The 19,664-nt window shown below is 33.7% G+C and overlaps 3 protein-coding genes across 4 annotated transcripts; 2 read left to right on the forward strand and 1 right to left on the reverse strand.

The window, feature by feature from the left end:
• Positions 1–3,525: 3,525 nt before the first annotated feature.
• Positions 3,526–8,707, forward strand: LOC108209735 (probable inactive purple acid phosphatase 2). The gene is made up of 2 exons (XM_017380808.2): positions 3,526–4,385; positions 7,134–8,707. The coding sequence occupies exons 1-2, from the start codon at positions 3,693–3,695 to the stop codon at positions 8,397–8,399; spliced, it is 1,959 nt and encodes a 652-aa protein (XP_017236297.1). The 5' UTR covers positions 3,526–3,692; the 3' UTR covers positions 8,400–8,707.
• A 584-nt stretch (positions 8,708–9,291) lies between these two features.
• LOC108205624 (uncharacterized) lies at positions 9,292–13,204 on the reverse strand. 2 transcript variants are annotated; one of them, XM_017375604.2, is made up of 4 exons: positions 12,976–13,204; positions 12,776–12,829; positions 11,277–11,475; positions 9,292–11,097 (listed from the first exon to the last, which is right to left on the reverse strand). In XM_017375604.2, exons 3-4 carry the CDS (start codon positions 11,467–11,469, stop codon positions 9,659–9,661), a joined length of 1,632 nt encoding a protein of 543 aa, XP_017231093.1. In that variant the 5' UTR covers positions 11,470–11,475; positions 12,776–12,829; positions 12,976–13,204; the 3' UTR covers positions 9,292–9,658. The 2 variants fall into 2 exon arrangements, with proteins under 2 accessions (XP_017231093.1, XP_017231095.1); XM_017375606.2 differs by lacking the exon at positions 12,776–12,829 and having other exon boundaries at positions 12,976–13,158.
• A 2,594-nt stretch (positions 13,205–15,798) lies between these two features.
• Positions 15,799–19,162, forward strand: LOC108209985 (eukaryotic translation initiation factor 6-2). The gene is made up of 8 exons (XM_017381211.2): positions 15,799–15,997; positions 16,161–16,207; positions 16,328–16,424; positions 16,605–16,690; positions 16,779–16,823; positions 17,736–17,866; positions 18,498–18,608; positions 18,724–19,162. Exons 2-8 carry the CDS (start codon positions 16,198–16,200, stop codon positions 18,979–18,981), a joined length of 738 nt encoding a protein of 245 aa, XP_017236700.1. The 5' UTR covers positions 15,799–15,997; positions 16,161–16,197; the 3' UTR covers positions 18,982–19,162.
• The last annotated feature ends 502 nt before the right edge of the window (positions 19,163–19,664 follow it).

The following is a 19,664-nucleotide window of genomic DNA, read 5'->3' on the forward strand; positions in this document are numbered from 1 at the left end:
AGATAAGTTTTGGGACAAAATGTAAAATTTGTTTTACTCTTGGCTTTGTCTTTATCTTATGAAACTCAATTCGAAGTTTTTTTTTAAATGGTTTTTGGTTGAATTTGAAATTTGTTTCAATAAAAAGATTTTAATTATTGAAGCAATAATCCACCTGATATCTTTTTCCCAGAAATATCCTCCTGATATACTCCCTCCGTCTCATTTTAGTTGTCATATTTGGGTTTGTGTCGGTTAAATTGACTAAAATTTGACTGGAATTTATTAATATTTTATCAATTGATAAAATAAAAAAAATATATCAACAAAACAATATTTAATCTAAGATGTAATTTTTAGTTTTTTAAAATAATGAATGAATGACTTATAATCTTTGTTCAAAACTTAGTCAATTTGACCAACAAAAATAAAAATAAAAATATGATAACTAAAACAAGACGGAGGGGTATGAAGAGTAAGTGAATGACTATTCAAAGGTTACTGAAGAAGGCAACATCGAAAGCGTGGGAGGGAAATTAAATGAAGTGACGGAAATGGCTGAAGTGATGCAAGGGTCATGGGAGTCATGAGATTCTTGAGCCACAATTAATAACTTCACAACAAACACCATGTCATCCTTACAATAATAAAATCTCCCAAAATGATACTACCTCCTCAAATTAGATGTTCCTGTTGATTTTGGGCACGTAGCTTTAGGTGTATTGATCGTCTACTTTCGAAATTTATTTTTTTATTTTTTCTTTTATAAATGAAAATTTTATATTTTAATTTTTATTTGCAAAAGTAAAATTTTAAAAATAGGTCACATATATATGCGGTCAATGAATTTTAAATTGTATGCCCAAAGTCAACGGGACGGGAGTAATAACATTCCCAAAAATGTAAATATTAATGCAATATCGCAACCTCAGTGCACTTACGTGTCAACCTAGCTGCAAAATTCTTAGGACAAGGCAAACAAAAAATTATCGAAAAGAAAATAAGTGTATTAGGAGGACAAATTACATAAGTAAAAACCGTGTAAAGGTAAATAAATCAACCAGCGGCCTGTCCATGAACACGTATGCTCTATTCATCTTTTTCAAAACTGAAAATGTACACACATAAATAAATTCGCCAAATATACAAGAAATTAAAAACATATATATAGCTTATATGTTTAACCCTGGCTCCTAATTCTCTCGTAACAAATCCAAAATAGATGGATTATATATATATTAGTGATGGCTTGTCACCAAATACCACAAACTAATACTCCACGCACTACAATTAAGCATGTTGACTATCGTCAACGTAATCTTGATTATGCGCATGCACGCCCTTGGCTTCTAGTTTTTGCACGCTGAGTGCGCCCATGTTGATCAGTTGTGAAGTGGATTAGGGCCACTCGGGACTAATCTCTTTGCGACGCCGTATCTTGGATCAATCTCGTCGCCTTCGTCTCGCAGCGGTGGTGGAGGATAACGCGTTCTTTTCACGTGAAAGCGTGCCCAAGAAGCTGCTGGCCCCGGTGGAGTCCGGTGCCTTATAACTAGTAGTGCTGATGGTTGGGAGAATTGGGGATTTGAAGTGACAGAAGTGAGAAGGATTAATAGGAAGAGGAGTTGTAGGAGGTTGTTTGGGGAAGAGGAGAAGCTCTTCATAGCTGAGGAGGTGTTTGATAATTTGTATGGATGGGAGAGAGAGAGAGAGAGGGAGGGAGAGAGGGATGGGAGAAGTGTCGAGATGAAAGCGAGAGGTGATGGTAGGAAAGCTATGAAAGGGTGGAGGTAGATGTAGTTGGTGGATGCTAGGAGATACTTTTTGTTTCGAGTTGTGGCGGTGAGGAATTTATAGCAGGGACGGGACTCATGTGAAAACGGAGGAGATGTATGATTGTATTCATTGTCTTACTGTACTGGGTTTTTGTCATTCTTTTTGCTAAATAATCAATATTGGATTTGGATTTCGAAAAAAGTTATGAATTATATATATACCATGAGTCCATGATTAGGTCGATTCTAAAAAAGCTTGTGAACTTGAACAATTTCTTGGATATGGACTTTAATAATTTCTGAAAATTATTGTGATATTCGATTCATGTTTTGATGCTTTCCTAATTATCTTGCTAGTATTCAATTAAGAATCAAATGTATACATAATTATTAATTTTATTACTTTTCATATTTTATAAAATAACAAATGTGAAGAAAATTTCTTGAGATCTTACAATAATAGTGTTTAAGATCGTCCGGAAATTAAAAAAAAATATATGTGATATTATAAAGTTGATAACTCATATGATGGTTTAGACTCCTTGTGTCAAATTCTATATCCAATAACTTTTTTTAATGTTAAGATTGAGTTGAGTATTGATTTCTTAAAAGACGTTAGTTAAAGAGGTTTATACAAATTGGACGGAGGAAATAATGTATTATATTTAAATATATATTTACGTTGGAATAATATAAGTTTCTCTGGTTAATAAAATTATATTTTACATAGCAAGTAACTTTTTAATAATCATAAAAAATTCAAGAAATTTATTTTAAGATATATTTTAGTTATAATTTAAAAGTTCATTAAAATATCTAATAAGATGAAAAAACCTTTAATTGATACAAGTACATGTAACCAAAAATTATAATATTTCCTTCATAACTGTTGTCATCTGTAGATATTTTATTTTCCTAAAATATTGTCCGGGCACTGATGATTTTTTGCTCTCATTTATATCATTCATTTTAAATTAAATCATATCATGATAATTTTTTACGAAATTAAGTCAAATTCCCCATTTTTTATTAAAAACTATGACACGAACTTCGGGAATCACACGAATTTGTACACAAGATAAAGTGATGATAAAATAATAAAAATCACTATTATATTAGAGAAATTTACAAATATAGATGTCAAATTTAATTGAAAATGAAAATTGAGCACATGTTTAGTTAGAAATACAGAAGTAACCAAAAAGACAAGTACAGTACATGCTTATTTATGAAAATTATAAAATTAATAAATTTATTTTTATAAAAATAATGTAAAAGAGATCGAAAATTTGCCCGTAAAGATTGGTTCAGCTGGTTAAAAGAGGGGACATCCCACACCATTAATATATTTAATTTTCAAAAATTACTCCAAAAATTTATTTGTAATTAATTATCACGCTTTTGTTTAATATGTATAAAATTTTCATACAAAAAGTATTATATAATAAAAATAAGAAAATATATAAATATGCACCCCTCACACACACACACATATATATATATATCATTTAAAGAGGTAATTCGTTTATTCATGATTTATATTTATTTGTAATTACTTATTTGGGTATTATGCAAGAGCTTATTTCTAATTATTAAATATACAAGTATATATATTTAAATATATATTTAATGTTTTATTAAGATATATTTACCTATATTTGCAAGAAACAATTGTAAAGAAATTACTCAATAATATATCCTCCAAGATTATTTATTTAATTTATATTAAAGTAATATTGTAAATAAGATTTTTATTCGTCAAAGTATACCCAACGCAAGCTAGACGGGGGACGTGTGGATTTGGAGCTTGGACGATGTGAGTTTGGAGCTTCGGACAAGGACAACGTAACAAGAACCCCCACCAAATTCTATACATTCATGTAATGACCACCAAATTTAAAAGAAGAAACCTTCTTCGCGAAACAAATTTGAAACCAAATGAATACTCTATGTTTTGTGCTTAATCTTTTTACCATCTTCTTTCTCCTCCCATCTTGTCTCTCCAAAGTTTCGATCTCTTTCTCACCCAAGACACTATCCAAATCGGGTGACCCGGTTACCATTAAATGGTCCGGAGTTGACGCGCCTTCGGAGCTCGACTGGGTCGGCATTTACTCACCTCCCAACTCCTCTAAAGACCACTATATTGGCTACTTTAATCTCTCCAAGTCAGAGACATGGCAATCCGGGTCGGGTTCTCTTACTTTCCCTCTTGTCAACCTCCGATCCAACTACCAGTTTCGGATCTTTAGATGGTTCGAGTCGGAGGTCAACCCGAAACATCGTGATCATGATCATAACCCCATTCCTGGGACGAAGCATTTGCTGGTGGAGTCGGAGGAGTTGGGTTTTGAGCCGGGACGGGGCCCCGAGCAGGTCCATTTGGCGTTAACGGGTCAGGATGGTGAGATGAGGGTGATGTTTGTGACCCATGATGGGAAAGAGAGTTTTGTGAAATACGGGTCGAGTCAGGATGATATGGATCGGGTTGTGGGTACAAAAGTGGTGAGGTATGAAAAGGAACATATGTGTGATTATCCGGCAAATCATAGTATTGGGTGGAGAGATCCCGGGTTTATACATGATGGAGTTATGAAGGATTTGAAGAAAGGGAAAAAATATTATTACAAGGTTAACTAATTTCGTACATATATTTATGATTGGTTTCTTTGCAAGTATGTAATTTTGTGTGCATCTCCTAGTTATTTATGCTTTAGCTGCAAGTTATACTTGGTATATGTGGCAACTGGCAAACATGATAGCCTGTATTTTTTGTGTTTCCTAATTGTCTATGATTGTTTTTGAACTTGATGGTTTGTTGATTCAATGCTAAAGTTATTGTATAAACTTGTTTCTCGAGAAAATAGATTAGAAAACCTCTGTTAAACCTTGATTTTGATTTAGTGATTGGGAACTGTGATTAGTTTGCTGTTTTGTATATTTACTATTCTTTTGTTAGAAATGTTGTATATATATATTTTGCAATGTATTGGCCATGTTTGGAAATCAAAGGTTTAAGAAAACATTAGAGATTTGGCCAAATGAATTATCTGATATTAGTGTTTGGTAGTTAAGTTTGAACTCAAAAAACTAATTTATAAAAGCTGTTTGGAGGAAGTTTTTCACTTAGAGGATTTTCATGTGTCTACATAGAATATAGAAAGCTGATTCAAGAGCTATTTACCAAACATTTTCGTACAAAACAACTAATTAAATCAGCTGTCAAAACAAATAATTCAATCCGCTAGTCAAAACAATTAAATAATTAATTCAATCCGATAGTCAAATAAACTAATTGTCATGTATTATATTTTTAAGTATGCCTTCTCTGAGTTTTTACTTGTGAGGATGCATAACTTTTACCTTTGGCATGCTAGGGCAGAAGCCCGCTTACCACTCTGGGACTATTAACAAATCGTAATGTTGCTATGTTTTATTTATATAAAGCAGTTACTTTAGCATATTAACATTCTACAATATATATTATATGCATGCACCACTTATCATATATAATTATATAAGAATGTTGTATATTTTACTGGTATGTTTATTAGTTTGATTAGAATTTTTCTTCACTATAATTTTCAAAAATATACCTATATATCAGATGTTTATTTTCTGCTATATTTGAAATCCATATATTACCTGCAACTTAGTTATTGCAATAAGTTTATATAAGTATAAATTTTAAAAAACTTTTAACAGTGACCTTAAGATTCCCAAACTGTTGCTTCTAACAATCTTGATAACACTTTACAATAAAGATTCGAAAAAATAATGACCTTTTAAGTGTTGCTAATTAGACTATTGTACTATACTGTTCTTTGCAAGTGCTATCATTCTTAAATACACCTTTGCTTAACTCCTACTTTATAGATCTTTCTGCATGTACTTCTGGGCTTTCCCTTACCGAGTAAGGTGATTGATTATACATATAGCAAAATGCTAGAGAAATTTTGAAACGAAGAAGTGAAATGACCAGGACTCCAGGAGTTGATCCTGTGCAACTGCTTTGCAGTTTACCTAATACCTAGCCATTGTGGCAAGCTCCTCCATTCACATACTATTCTTGACCTTATATAAAAACCACAAACAATTTCTAAAACCATAGAGATAAGTAGATTTAAATATTGACAGGTCATTTTATATTTTTATCTCAGAGATTTTGTACTCCCTTTGTCCTATTTTGAATGTGCTGGAGATCAGACTTAATCTAACAATTAACACACTACGCACTCGAAAAACAATGGAAACCTCAATGAATTATCATTTACATAACTAGTAAAGAAGTTTGATACAACGAAGGATAAACTCGCCACGATTCGAGATGTGGTCTCTCCCACCACAACCTCAATACAATTTTCAGATAATCCAACTACTAACCCTATTCCCCCTTTTTTACTTTCCCTACTACATACCCTATTACACAAATTGACTGCTATGCCCTCCCTGCTAACCATAGTACTCGTTTAATCCTTTTGGGCTTCCTTTGTTTCGGCTTTCTTTCCTTTGGGCCTCCTGCTAAAGTGAACAGTACTGGTGGTTCTATAAAATTCATAGCAGCATGATGTTTGACTTCTTGCTACGCATTTTAAGATGTAAAATGGTAATAGTTAAACTTCATATAAATTTTTTTAATATCAGATAAAAGTTTAATTCCTAGTTTTTTAAATATAAATATCAAAATAATAATGATGTATAAGTGTCATTTTTCATACCCTAATCTCTGTGTCACAAAGTCAACCATCAATTTCGAACTATAATAATGTAGTATTTATCTATATTGTTTAAGTTTTAGTTTTTTCAAAGACGTAAATGGTAAATGTATATACTTAAGTGTTAAATAAAGACATTTTTCATAAGTAGCATTCTTATAATAAGAAACTATAGTTACAATTTTTCCCAGAGATATCAGTATATCAATGTATTTTAGTGGTTAGACATTTATATAATCTTGATCAGAATTCAGACCAATTTACTGATTTACATTAACAGAAAGGTGGTTTCTGGTCATGTTGGCTCCATTCTGTTTATGGTTTAGATTAACTCGGGACAGGTATATACTCCACTTAACCATGCCATGTTTTTTCTTATATATCAATTGACTGTTACAGTGGTTTAATTTTTTAGATACTCAGATAATTAGCTGCTGTAAGTAATGAAACTGCTAGTTTGTACAAATTTTCCTCACCAAGTAGCCATTTGATGATATTATTATGTAGTAAAGCTTGCATCCTGTAAATTGGTTTCCTCCGGTGTCACATATATGCCAGTAAACTGTCCTATTCTAGCTTAACAATTTAAAGCAGACATATGAGTACATTTTTTAGCTTTTAAATTTCACTTTAGCGTCATATAAATGCTTAATTTCACTGACAGGTTGGAAGCGATTCTGGGGGATGGAGCATCTCTTACAGCTTTGTTTCACACAATGGGGATTCAAATGAAACAGTCGCTTTTTTATTTGGCGACATGGGTACTGCGACACCATACTCCACATTTTACCGTACGCAAGAAGAGAGCTTATCTACCATAAAGTGGATCAGCCGTGATATCGATGCTCTTGGAGACCAGCCTGCTTTCATCTCGCATATTGGAGATATTAGTTATGCTAGAGGGTTCGCGTGGATATGGGATACCTTTTTTAATCAGATTGAGCATGTTGCTTCCAAGCTCCCCTACCATGTCTGCATTGGTAATCACGAGTATGATTGGCCATTACAGCCTTGGAAACCTGATTGGTCTTACTCAGTTTATGGAAAGGACGGGGGTGGGGAATGTGGCGTGCCTTACAGTCTCAGGTTTAACATGCCCGGAAACTCTTCTGAAGTAGCAGCAACCAATGCGCCTGCTACCCAAAATCTGTATTACTCTTTTAATGTTGGCGTTGTGCACTTTCTTTATATATCGACCGAAACCAATTTTCTACAGGGGAGTAAACAATATAATTTTATTAAGCATGATTTACAATCAGTTAACCGTGACAAGTTCCCTTTTGTGGTAGTCCAAGGGCACAGACCAATGTACACAACAAGCAATGAGGATAGGGAATTGCCCTTAGTCAAGAAGATGCTTGAGCACCTGGAACCTTTGTTTGTGGAGAACAAGGTGACACTGGCTTTCTGGGGACATGTCCATAGGTATGAGAGATTTTGTCCACTAAACAACTTCACATGTGGTAGCTTTGGTTATCAAGGGAAATCTTGGGAAGCATTCCCTGTTCATGTTGTGATTGGCATGGCAGGCCAAGACTGGCAATCGATCTGGCAACCCAGAGCAGATCATCCCACTGACCCTGTTTTCCCACAACCCAAGTGGTCCATGTACCGTGGAGGTGAGTTTGGGTACACCAGACTTTACGCTACAAAAGAAAAACTCACCCTCTCTTATGTGGGAAATCATGATGGAGAGGTACATGATACGGTCGAGATTCTTGCGTCCGGACAAGTTTTGGATGGTAATCTAGATGACGATAGTGCCAAAGCAAGAGCTGAGACACAATCTCCTTTGTCATGGTATATTATGGGTGCTGGTATACTTGTTCTTGGGGTTTTTATAGGATATGTCGTTGGATTCATATTACATAGTCACAGAAAAGCTGCCTTGGGTAATAAATGGATGCCGGTTAGGAGTGAAGAAGCATGATATCCGATTAGTAGATGAATCGCAGTGAAGCAGAAAGTTAAGTGAAAACACAAAATTCAGGTAGATTTCTGGCAATAGATTGTCAAACCTGGTATGGTATGGTGTGTACATAACAAACTTATGGTGCAAAGTTAAGTCGGTATGGAACAGTTAAACCTGGGAGGACGAGGGGGCTAGAAGTGCCATAAAGATTACTGATATATACTATGATTTTGCTCATATTACACATGTATATACTATTGAGTGGCATTCATTATATGGTTGCACGCAAGGCTTTTATATATGTATATACTATTGAGAACTGGCTATTTCTGTCATCATTCATTATATTGTTGCACATGAGGCTTTTTTGCTGGTGTAGAATATGAATAAGTTTGTAAATTTTTTTGCAAATAGAAGTATCTTTCTTAAAACTTATGTTGTGGCAGCTTTCAACCTTCAATTGTGTTAGCTCATGACCTGTAACTTTGGTCAATATACTTTGCTAAATTTGCTTATGTCCAGATCTTTGCTCACCTATATGATTTGTGATAAAAAAACTGTTTTAGAGTACCAAGTCCTTGGACAGGGTTGCAGTGAGTCGAGACGGCTTTTAGTTTTGTTCAAATTTGGCTTTGTAAGAATCTAGATCTTTTCACTATTGTTTTCGTTTCGTAATAATGGGGGAAAAACACTAGTGGCTGTTTCTCCGCCTCATGTGCGCCAAAACGGTCATTAAAAGGATGAATTAGGAAGTATTTGGTCAAAATCATAAATAGAACAATATACTTGTAAGTTAAAAAGGGTCAGAGTCAGATTCCTGACCAAAAAAAGGGCCACATTGAAATTTAAGCAGAAAAACAGGGCAAACTAGTTTAATCTAACGTTTTTACTAAAATTTGTGGCCGAACAATTCAAAATGGAAAATCGACTCATCTTCCCCACAATTCCTTTACTTGCAAAATTGATTCTGTTTACAAGGAGAATACATCTTTTGAATAAGGATATGAAAACAAACGTTGCAGGACAATAGTTGCTGATCTTACATGAGAAACTTAACTACTTTTGTACTCTAATCGGAAGTGTTGTGTTGCACCTAATAGATCCACCAAATTCAGAAGAGGATCATATATAATTCAGGGAAAATAGACTTCATATCTTCTTGAAGAAAACCATCACAGACATTCACAGCTCACAACAGCAGATATAAGCCATCACTGTAATGAAAATGCAGGGCAAGGAGTATCCACATCTACATGTGCAAGAATTTATGGAAGCCACTAACCATTGTTGGACTTGTTCCAATTGCATGGTCCGAAAATTTCTTCCATCATATTGCAAGTTGGTAGCAGATCAACAGAAGCCATGTAACTAACTGGATATGTTACATCCCAAACCTTGGAGTCACAGGAGTCCAATGAATAATGATAGCGAGACTTATCAGTACACCCATCACCACTTACATCTAATATTTTTTCACAAACACCATTGACCTTGGTCTCCTGTAAAGCTCCCCTCTCATAGATAGGATAAGGAGAGCTATTCACACAGGGCTGTATCTCAAAGGATGTACATGAGTTCTCTTCGACACCTAGTAGTTCCTTCAAGCTTCCAAGAGATTTAGCCAAATGATGAGGCATTTGGTTAAACCTGTGATCATCAGAATATTCATCCTTTCGCGAGTGAGATTCTCTCTTAATATTCTTAGTAGCATCCGCCTTAACGACTTGCAATTCACCATTATCATTGTCGTCAATGACATGTTCATCACCATTATCATTACCATCACTGTCATCACTGCTGCTGTCATTGTCGTCATCGTCATATTCATGCTGGGAATCATCTCCGTGGTCAACCCACACATCTCGATTGATGAAAGATATAGCAGCTGTTCTTTCATCTTCTTCTGTCATCCCAAAAGGTCCTCCGATTCCGTTCCACTCATCATCGTCACTATCAGTCTCCAACCAGCTCGATCTGTTTTGAGCAGCACGCCTTCGAAGCATAAAGACGTTGAAATAATAACTAACAAGTTCCTCCTTACTCCGAGAAGAAAACATTGTTGATAAATGCACCCAGAAATTTCTCCCATGCGACACGGGATTACAGTAAACAACCTCATGAAACAATTGTTCTTCTTCTTCAGTCCACTTGGATGCTACCTCCTCTCCCATCTCATTAAAGCCCAAACCAACAAATTTCTCGAGACCAATCTTTTTTTTTAAATCCTCGCGTGCCTCCTTGACATGCTGCTGCACACATCTAACAGAGCCACCATCCAAACAGTTGCAGTCGAGTCTGCTATCTGTACCCTTGCCAACATCATCTGATAACTCCAGGTCGGGCACAGGAATTACACACAATCCGATATTAAATCCTCCGGCGTAATTTACATTAGCATCAGTAAAACCAATGGAATCAACTGTCAAGTCCCATACTGGGACATCAGCTTGATGATCTGGTCCTATAGGAACTTCTTTTATGGGAGAAGAATTTAATAAAGATGAGTATGTATCCTCAAACTGTCTGAGACTTCTCCCTGGGTAGGTGAATTCAAATGATTCCGGGTAAACACGCGAATACGACAGCGTCCGGGATCCTATATCCTCCTCCCTATTACCACTGGTCCCATATAAAACAGGTGTGCCATTAGATTTTGAGGCAGTATTACCACTGCCATCTTTAGACATAGTATCACCAAGTTCACCAACAGCATCACCTATTTAATAAAAATATAAGATTGTAACTGAAGTAAGAACCGGTCAATCAATATCAAACAGGAAGAGATGTCGCCATATATCATTTGTACCACGGGAATGAGCATCTGCCTTATAAAGAACGGAACCAACAATTCTTTAGCTGACCAAAGAATCAAATACAGCTAAAACTTATGTTTACCTGAAAAATTAGTTTTCTGTAATGCTCCATAAGAAACATTGATTTCAGGAAGTGAAGTCATTTTCTGAGAAGCTCCAAGAGAAGTATTAATTTCTGGAGGTGAAGTTGCCTGCTCTTTAAAGTCGAGTTGTTTTGGGTGTTTTAAGGATAATTCTTGTAAACCCTCCTCATCAAAAGCCCGTTTCAGTCCCATATTGGTCTGCAAAATAACAAAAGGTATTATAAAATATACTTATTCTTAGAATGCAATACTACTCATTATGACATTAGCTACTTGTTCAATTAATTTAATCTCAGGAAACCAAGCCTAAATAGATGCCAGAGCTCCTAGCAGTAAGATCTCTTTAATGACTTTTATAGACTCCAACTGCCAACTCTAATTTTAATCAGGTAAAAACCTGAGTTAGGCAGAACCAAGAGCTCTCTGCAGTGTGAATAACATCTTAAAGAAGTGATCACTCGACATTAATAAATTTCCTTGCTCAGCAAGAACAGACTAAATGAAGTTGTACATTGACTTCCAATAATACATCAAAAAACAAAGCTTCGGCATTTACATGCATCCCATCAATAAGTGCAGGCCTCAAGTAGTCAAGTTCCATTCACAATGAGGGGTTAAGCACATCCAAACAATGCAGTTAAAAACTCGATAACAATGTTAAAGTGTCTTTTAGAGGTTGTTTTTTCAGGCTTATAGGCCCCGGCTTTAATCCATTCGACTTCAAGCTGAAAAATGTTTGTTGCCCGAAGCCGACTTAAAGTTAAAAATCTATGTTACCCGGACTCGGCTAAAAGTGTCCAATATGGATACGGATCCGAGTGTTGGACTCGGCAATAATTTGAAAATTTTACATATTGTTGGTCTAAAGTAAGTGTCAGTGTCCATACCCATGTCCGAGTGTCGAGTGTCCGACACGGGTACTCGAGGCAAAATGAAGAGTCCGGGTAACATAGTTAAAAATAAGCTCGAAACTGACTTGAAGTCAGAAATTGGTTTCAACTTGAAGTCAGAAATTGGTTTCGACTTAAAAGTCAGAAATTGGTTGAATGTACTTTTTCAAACAACTTATTTTCTTTATATAATTTTTTAAATAAAAAATAATTTCATCACTAAAATACTGGCAATTTTTCTTTTATTAAGTCGCAAGTCACTTACAATATAAAATTAGCCAAACGAATAATTTAAGTTGCGCACTTAAGTCACTATAAGTCATAAATCATAATTTTAAACTCCCCAAACAGGCTCTTGGTAAGGCGGTAAACAATTTACATTCACAACTTTAGCTGACAATAAAAATAAAAATACCATGCCCGAATCAAATAAGAAAACTCATATATTATTTAATTTCATAATCATTAATCCATGTAGCCAAAAAGAAAATAAAAATAGAAAACCCCCAAGTTGAATGCAAAACCTAACCCTAGGTTGTCAAATTGGTCTAGAAACAAAGGGATTTTCAATAAAAATCATAGAAACCAGAATTAAGGAATAAACTTACCGAAACCCTCAACTAATTAACGAATCAAAGACCCCCACAGCACTCTCGCAAACCCTAGAATGAACGAGGTTCAAATATATAATTTTCAACGATGTGAATCAATAGAATGTAAATTAATTATATAATCATCACAACAACGCATTCGATTGAGAGAATTGAAGGGCAGAGAGGTGTTATTCGAAAAAGGAACAAACCCTAACCTTAAAATTGACGGCGAGAAACAAAAGAGGGATCGATCGATTGAGAATTGAGCGAATAGAAAGACTGTGTATATGAATTGAAGATTAATACGATTGATTTGAATGAATCTTGGTTTGATTGAGAGAGTTTTTGATGGATACGCGACTATGGAGCCGATGAGAAACGGGTTGGTATTTATGTTTAGGAAGGAGGGTCCGAATAGAAAACGGGTTCATCATCAACACGTGCCAATTATTTTAGATAGAAAGCTGGCATCCATAACAGTACCGGTATCCCTGCTCGGTTTTAAAATATTAAAACATAATAAACAATATATACGTACATTTATATCGAATAAAATTAGGAGCATATGGCAATCACACGGATATTTAGGTGGTGTTTGGCAACCGCTTAAAAGCCGACTTCTAGCTTATAAGCCGACTTCTACTTTTTGCAGAGTGTTTGTGTAAAGAAGTTAGAAGCACTTCTGGTGACTTATAAGCTGAGAAGTTGGAAGTTAGAAATGCTAGCTTTTTTTCTTGACTTATTTTTTTTTTCGAAATTTAACTTCACAACAATGTGTAGGATCATTCTAAAAGATAGTTTATGATATTTTATTATTATTTTAGCAATTTTTATACCTAATAAGTCATGAATTTTAATGAATTTATCCAAACACTTAAATAGCTTATAAGTCCAAACCAACTTATCACTTATAATCCACTTATTTACTTTAAGCAATAAGTCACTTCTTTTAAGCCCAGCCAAACGGCCCCTTAATAATCCAAATTTCGACTAATATATATATTAATATAATCATACCATTCAATTTTTTTTATAAATATCAAATATATTATTAGCATTGAGATTATAAAAAAATTATATACTCATATTTGATGATTTTGAATCTTTATCCGCTATCACTTAATAATTAGAACTAGTGGATAAAGCCGTGTTTCGCGGCGGCGTTATGGATTATTTATAGATTTTAGTACGAATTACTATTATAATTGCATAATATTTATTTTTAATCATCTTCCCGTTAAACATATCACTAATAAAAAAAATATTATAATTGATATAAAAATTTGTTTAAGTGGCTATCAAACACAATACTAATAAAAAAAATTGTCTGAACCACCCTTCCATCAAAGACAATATTAATCAATAATTATGATAAAATTAAATATAATAATATAGAGAAAATTAGTTTGAACCGCTCTCTTGTCAAACACGATACTAACAACAAAACATAATAATATAGATATTAGTGTGAGTCGCCCTACCATCAACACATGATACTAATGATAAATTATTATAATTATGATAAAGTGAAATATTATAATTGGATGAAAATTATTTTAAGCTAATGTCCCATTTTGATAAAAAAAAATATATTATAACTTAGATAAAAAGTTGTTTTAGCCGTTTTCCCGTTAAACACAATATTAATAGAAAATTTATTATTATTTAGATAAAAATTAATTTAGGCCGCCCTCCCTTCAAGCACAATACTAATCAAGGATCATTTACATTATTTTAAAATTATAATTATAATCGAAAAATATATCCAATTTCATAGATTATAGCTATTATATTTTTCTTAGTTGTTATACTAATAATAAATTATTATATGTTTTTAAGACTCCTATTTTTTAATTGTTTAGAATTATCTTTTATTTAAGATTTCTATTTCTTTACTACTTAGAACTTTATAGATTTTAGCTATTATATTTCCGTTATGATCTCTATTTTTTAATTACTTAGAATAATATTTCTTAGTTATTCAAAAAATTAGAAAAATTAAACAAAGCGTTTGTAGAGGCGCCACTTAACCGTCATGCATCTTCCTTTATATATTGATTGATATATTGATGAGTGCGGAGTCTAAATGTGCAATTCAATTCAAATCATATCCGGTGGCTACATCAATTTACATTTTTACGATAAGAATCGTTTGAATTGGCTCCACAATAATGTTATGAGCTTAAAATTTATGATCTTTGTGTTTATAAGTGTATTCGATTTGGATTTTCAAAAAAAAATTCATTAATAAAAGTCGAGAGTATTCAATTGGGATTGTTTATAATTTATAAAAATCAAAATTTGATATTTAATCGGGATTTTAAATCACGCTTAAAAACTCAATGATATTTAATTGAGATTGTTTAAAATCCATTAAAATTTAAATTGTTATTGCATTTAAATTTTATGATATTTAAACTGCTTGTTTTAAAAAAATTAATATATTTAAATTGTTATTGCATTGAAGTGTGTGATTTATTAATGAAAGATTAAGTATTCAAAATGAAATTTTGGACTATACATTTATAAAAATTAATAATTTGACTAGTCACATTAATATCTAAAATGTTTTTGATAATCGCCCCTTTTTATTTTTTTGAATCTCGTAGAATATTTTTTAATCTTTCTTTCATATTCAAATTTAAATTTTTTTGAACAAATTGATATTTTGGAAATTTAATTCTAAAATTACATTATACTTTAAAATAATGTTGCGGGGAAACATCGCATATGCACATGATTTACTCAACTATCTATTTTTAATTTAAAATTTTCATATTAGATTTTTCCATTTCTACCCTTGTCATAGTAAGTACTAGCAATATTTAAAAAACTAAATTAACATCGAAAAAAGTAGAAATTATACTGTACCAAAAAGAGATGAAATACTTAAGATTTGTTTGCCAAACGATTAAAATGGATTAAAAACAATATTTTTTCCCTGTAAATATTCATAACATTAATTCATTTTCTTGAGTGGTGTGAGAGTGTGATATTGTCCTCCTATTTTTTGCTTGATTGGCACGTACAAAAAGTCTGAACCCATCTGGTCTGTAGGTTTTAAAAAATACTTGAGCTCCACGTACAGACGCCTCTATTATTAGCCGCTTAGCAAACACCCTTGTTCCATAAAAGCCCTTCCTCAATCCTCCCTCTCTCGTCTCTCCCCTGCTTTCTAAAACCCTAATTATAAACTCTCTCGCCCATCTCTCTCGTCCATTTCTTTTAGCAGCGCAGGTCTCTCTCTCTCTATATATTATTTCTCTGATTAGGGCTTCGATTTTACATGGCGTAGCTTCCTTTGTTTATACATATTCGTTTACTATCGGTTAATTTAATTTGTTTCCTCATTGAAACTCGTTTAATTTGCGTATTCTGATTAAGATTTGTGGTATTGCAGGGGTTTGAATCGATTTGTATCTGCTTTTCATCGCATAATGGCAACTAGTAAGTTTCTCGGATTTATTCATGATAGTTTAATAATTTTATATATATATATATATATATATATATATATATATATATATGTCTACATAAATGGTTTTGAGCATAATTAATTAATGGCAGGGCTGCAATTCGAGAATTCATGTGAGATTGGGGTTTTTTCCAAGTTGACCAATGCTTACTGTTTGGTCGCTATCGGAGGTTCTGAGAACTTCTACAGGTTTAATATCTTATTTAACTTTATTCTAATATTTTGTCTTCGATTAGTTGTCTCCCCTTGTGCTTGCTTTTACAATATAATGCCAAGGCAGTTTTGTTTTGCCTTTGTATTTTTGTGTTTTTTTTGTCAGCCTGGGTTATAATTTGTGATATATGAATTTGTGAATATTTTGTTATGCAGTGTGTTTGAGTCTGAGTTAGCTGGTGTGATTCCAGTGGTTAAAACGTCTATTGGTGGGACTCGAATCATTGGAAGGCTTTGTGCTGGTATGGGATATGAATGTGTTATTTTGGTCTGACATGTCATCTGGTTATTTCATATTTGTTGTATATAATTTTTTTGCATTTTTTTCAGGTAACAAAAATGGGCTCCTCTTGCCTCACACTACAACTGACCAAGGTAAGGCTGTACCATTATGTTTCTTTGTTTTGTCGTAGTTCAGTAGTGTGTTTACTGTGCAACTCTAATTGAGTTGCACCCTTTATGTAAAAGCATTCACCCTTATAGTTGTTAGCATGTGGTACTTTATCGGTTACAAGTGGATGTATGTATCATAAGATGTCTCTGTGTGCACTAGTGTAGACCGCTGGCATGTTTAACATCACTTAAATTGATTGAGTATATTACATCTGGTTAATGGATATAATGATTTCTGGATTTCTGTCAGGAATTGGTGAATTCCTGAATTGTTATTAGTATGTTTTTGTAGTTTTGTACAGTTTTGAGAAAGATTTAGGCATAAAACAGATAAGAAAGTGCAGAAATATAGAGAAGATAGGCAGAATCAGATAGGAACTTGTGGAATGACATTCATGTTGATATATTCATATCGTAACAGAGAATACAATTGGTGCTGCCATTTATACTTACTCCCTTACTAACTATATAATTCTCCTGCACTAACTCTGAAATTACCTGTCTGCTTTTGCTAACTATATAGCATACTACTACTAGTACTATACTACTGCATTCTTGACAAGTTTTGATGTAGAGCATTTATAGTGAGTACCAAATTTGCCCATGTATGAATAGTGATTACTTTCTGCAATAAAATTTGCCGATATATGACAGGGATATGTTTTTTTTAAGTTAAATGTGTTATTTTAATCTCTTGTGCATTTGGTCTAAAGTGAAAGCATTTTATTGTGGTATTTACTAAAATACATTCAAGTTTTTAGTTAATTCTGTGGTTGACCCTGTTGGTGCTTACTATAAAAGTGACCTTGTGATTTCACATATGTTGCTAGGATTTTAGAACCAATTAATTGTTCATGTACATTTTGTGTCACTAATGTGTGTCTTTTTTTAAAGAACTTCAACATTTAAGGAACAGTCTTCCTGATCAAGTAGTTGTTCAGCGTGTTGATGAGAGGTTGTCTGCCCTAGGAAATTGCATAGCATGCAATGATCATGTTGCACTTACCCACACTGATCTTGATAGGGTAAGCTCCAAATTTTTTTGTTGTATGTGTGATTCACCCCATAATGAATGCCATTGATTTTATATTAGTATTAGCTTGATTTGTGCTTAAAATTTTTTTATGCTATATTGTTTATCCGCTTGGGTTGAAAAAAAAAAAAATCCTACATATCTGTGGAATTTTCTCTAAATTTATGTTGGACAGATGTACTTGTATAAGAACATAGCTGAAAACTGAAGCTGCAGTTTAACTGGCAAAAAACTAGGGTTACCTTCAAAAATACATTATGTATGCTTCTTAAACAAAAATGTTCTGCAGCTTTTGGCCTTGTGGAACTTCAGAGGTTCATATGTTTTGCTGTGTTAAATCTTGTTGTGGACCTAGGGGGGTGCAATAGTGGTATATCTTTGATTTCCTGCATGTTTGTAACTGAGCCAGCAGGAAGCCAATCTTGATTCAGACCATTTAGATTTCAGAATTGTCTTGCATTAATTATATGGATTTGAGGCTGATTGATTTGAATATTATTGCAAATTATCTTTTAGACTCGCTGGAAGTGATGCAGGATGGACTTGATGTTGTTGCCTTAAAAAATATGGCTATTTGGAACAAATAAAATACTTAGAGTTGCTTTTTAATTTTCTTAAACTAGGAAACAGAGGAGTTGATTGCTGATGTCCTTGGTGTAGAAGTGTTCAGGCAGACAATTGCTGGTAACATTCTTGTTGGTAGCTATTGTGCCTTCTCAAATAGAGGTGGTTTGGTAAGTAAATATTTTTTTTTGGGGGTAAAATTTAATAATCTTCTTCATTATTGGAGCCTTTGGGCTTTGTCAACTTCATGGATCAGTATTAATTTAGATACTGATGTTGGAACAGGTTCATCCTCATACATCCATTGAAGATTTGGATGAACTTTCCACTCTGCTTCAGGTTCCTTTGGTTGCAGGAACAGTGAACCGTGGTAGTGAAGTGGTAGCAGCTGGTTTGACTGTAAATGACTGGACAGCTTTCTGTGGCTCGGACACTACAGCAACAGAATTATCAGTAATCGAGAGTGTCTTCAAGCTGCGAGAGTCCCAGCCAAGCAGCATTGTGGATGAGATGAGGAAATCTTTGATTGATACCTATGTTTAAACATTTTAAGGGTGCCAAAATGATGCGGGCAGTGTTGAATGTGCCAAGTACTTGTGTCTTTCTTGAATCTTACTTTCCTGCTTCTGGATCTATTATCTTTGACATTCGGTGATGAATATGTTTGTGTTGTATAACATATTATATCAATATCCAAATGGGCTGGTGTTCTGTTTCTCTGGAATTATGGCGCTTGCCTCTGTTTTAGATGGGCCAAGATTTATGCACTGCTGATATACTGTTACTTTTTATTCTTAAAGAAATTAATCTCCATGCAGTGATAGTCTTCATGTCTGTCAAACTGTGTTATTTTTGCTTTGATGCAGTTGTTACCTGGCTTCGACTAAAAGGCTGGTAGTTCAATTGTTTTGCTGCAAGATATAGAAGCTTGCACCAGATGGCAGTCATATTGCTCAGTTTTGAACTTTCTGGCTAAGAAGCATACACATATTGGTTAAGGTTGTACTTGTAAGGACACGAAACTACCATGTGCATCCGGTGGTAAAGGATCCGGCCTAACAGGGTTTACTGTTGATAATCAAAAGAGGAATCCCAAAGAGCAAAACTGAAAAAGTAAGGGAGATTTTGTAATCTATAAAGGCTACCATTGGCTTGAAGTGCATTGATCAGATGAGCCTGATAGATAAATATCTACTTCCTTTTGACAATTAAAAACACAATAATTT

This window comes from Daucus carota, chromosome 2, assembly GCF_001625215.2.
Source record: "Daucus carota subsp. sativus chromosome 2, DH1 v3.0, whole genome shotgun sequence".
NCBI lineage: Eukaryota > Viridiplantae > Streptophyta > Magnoliopsida > Apiales > Apiaceae > Daucus > Daucus carota.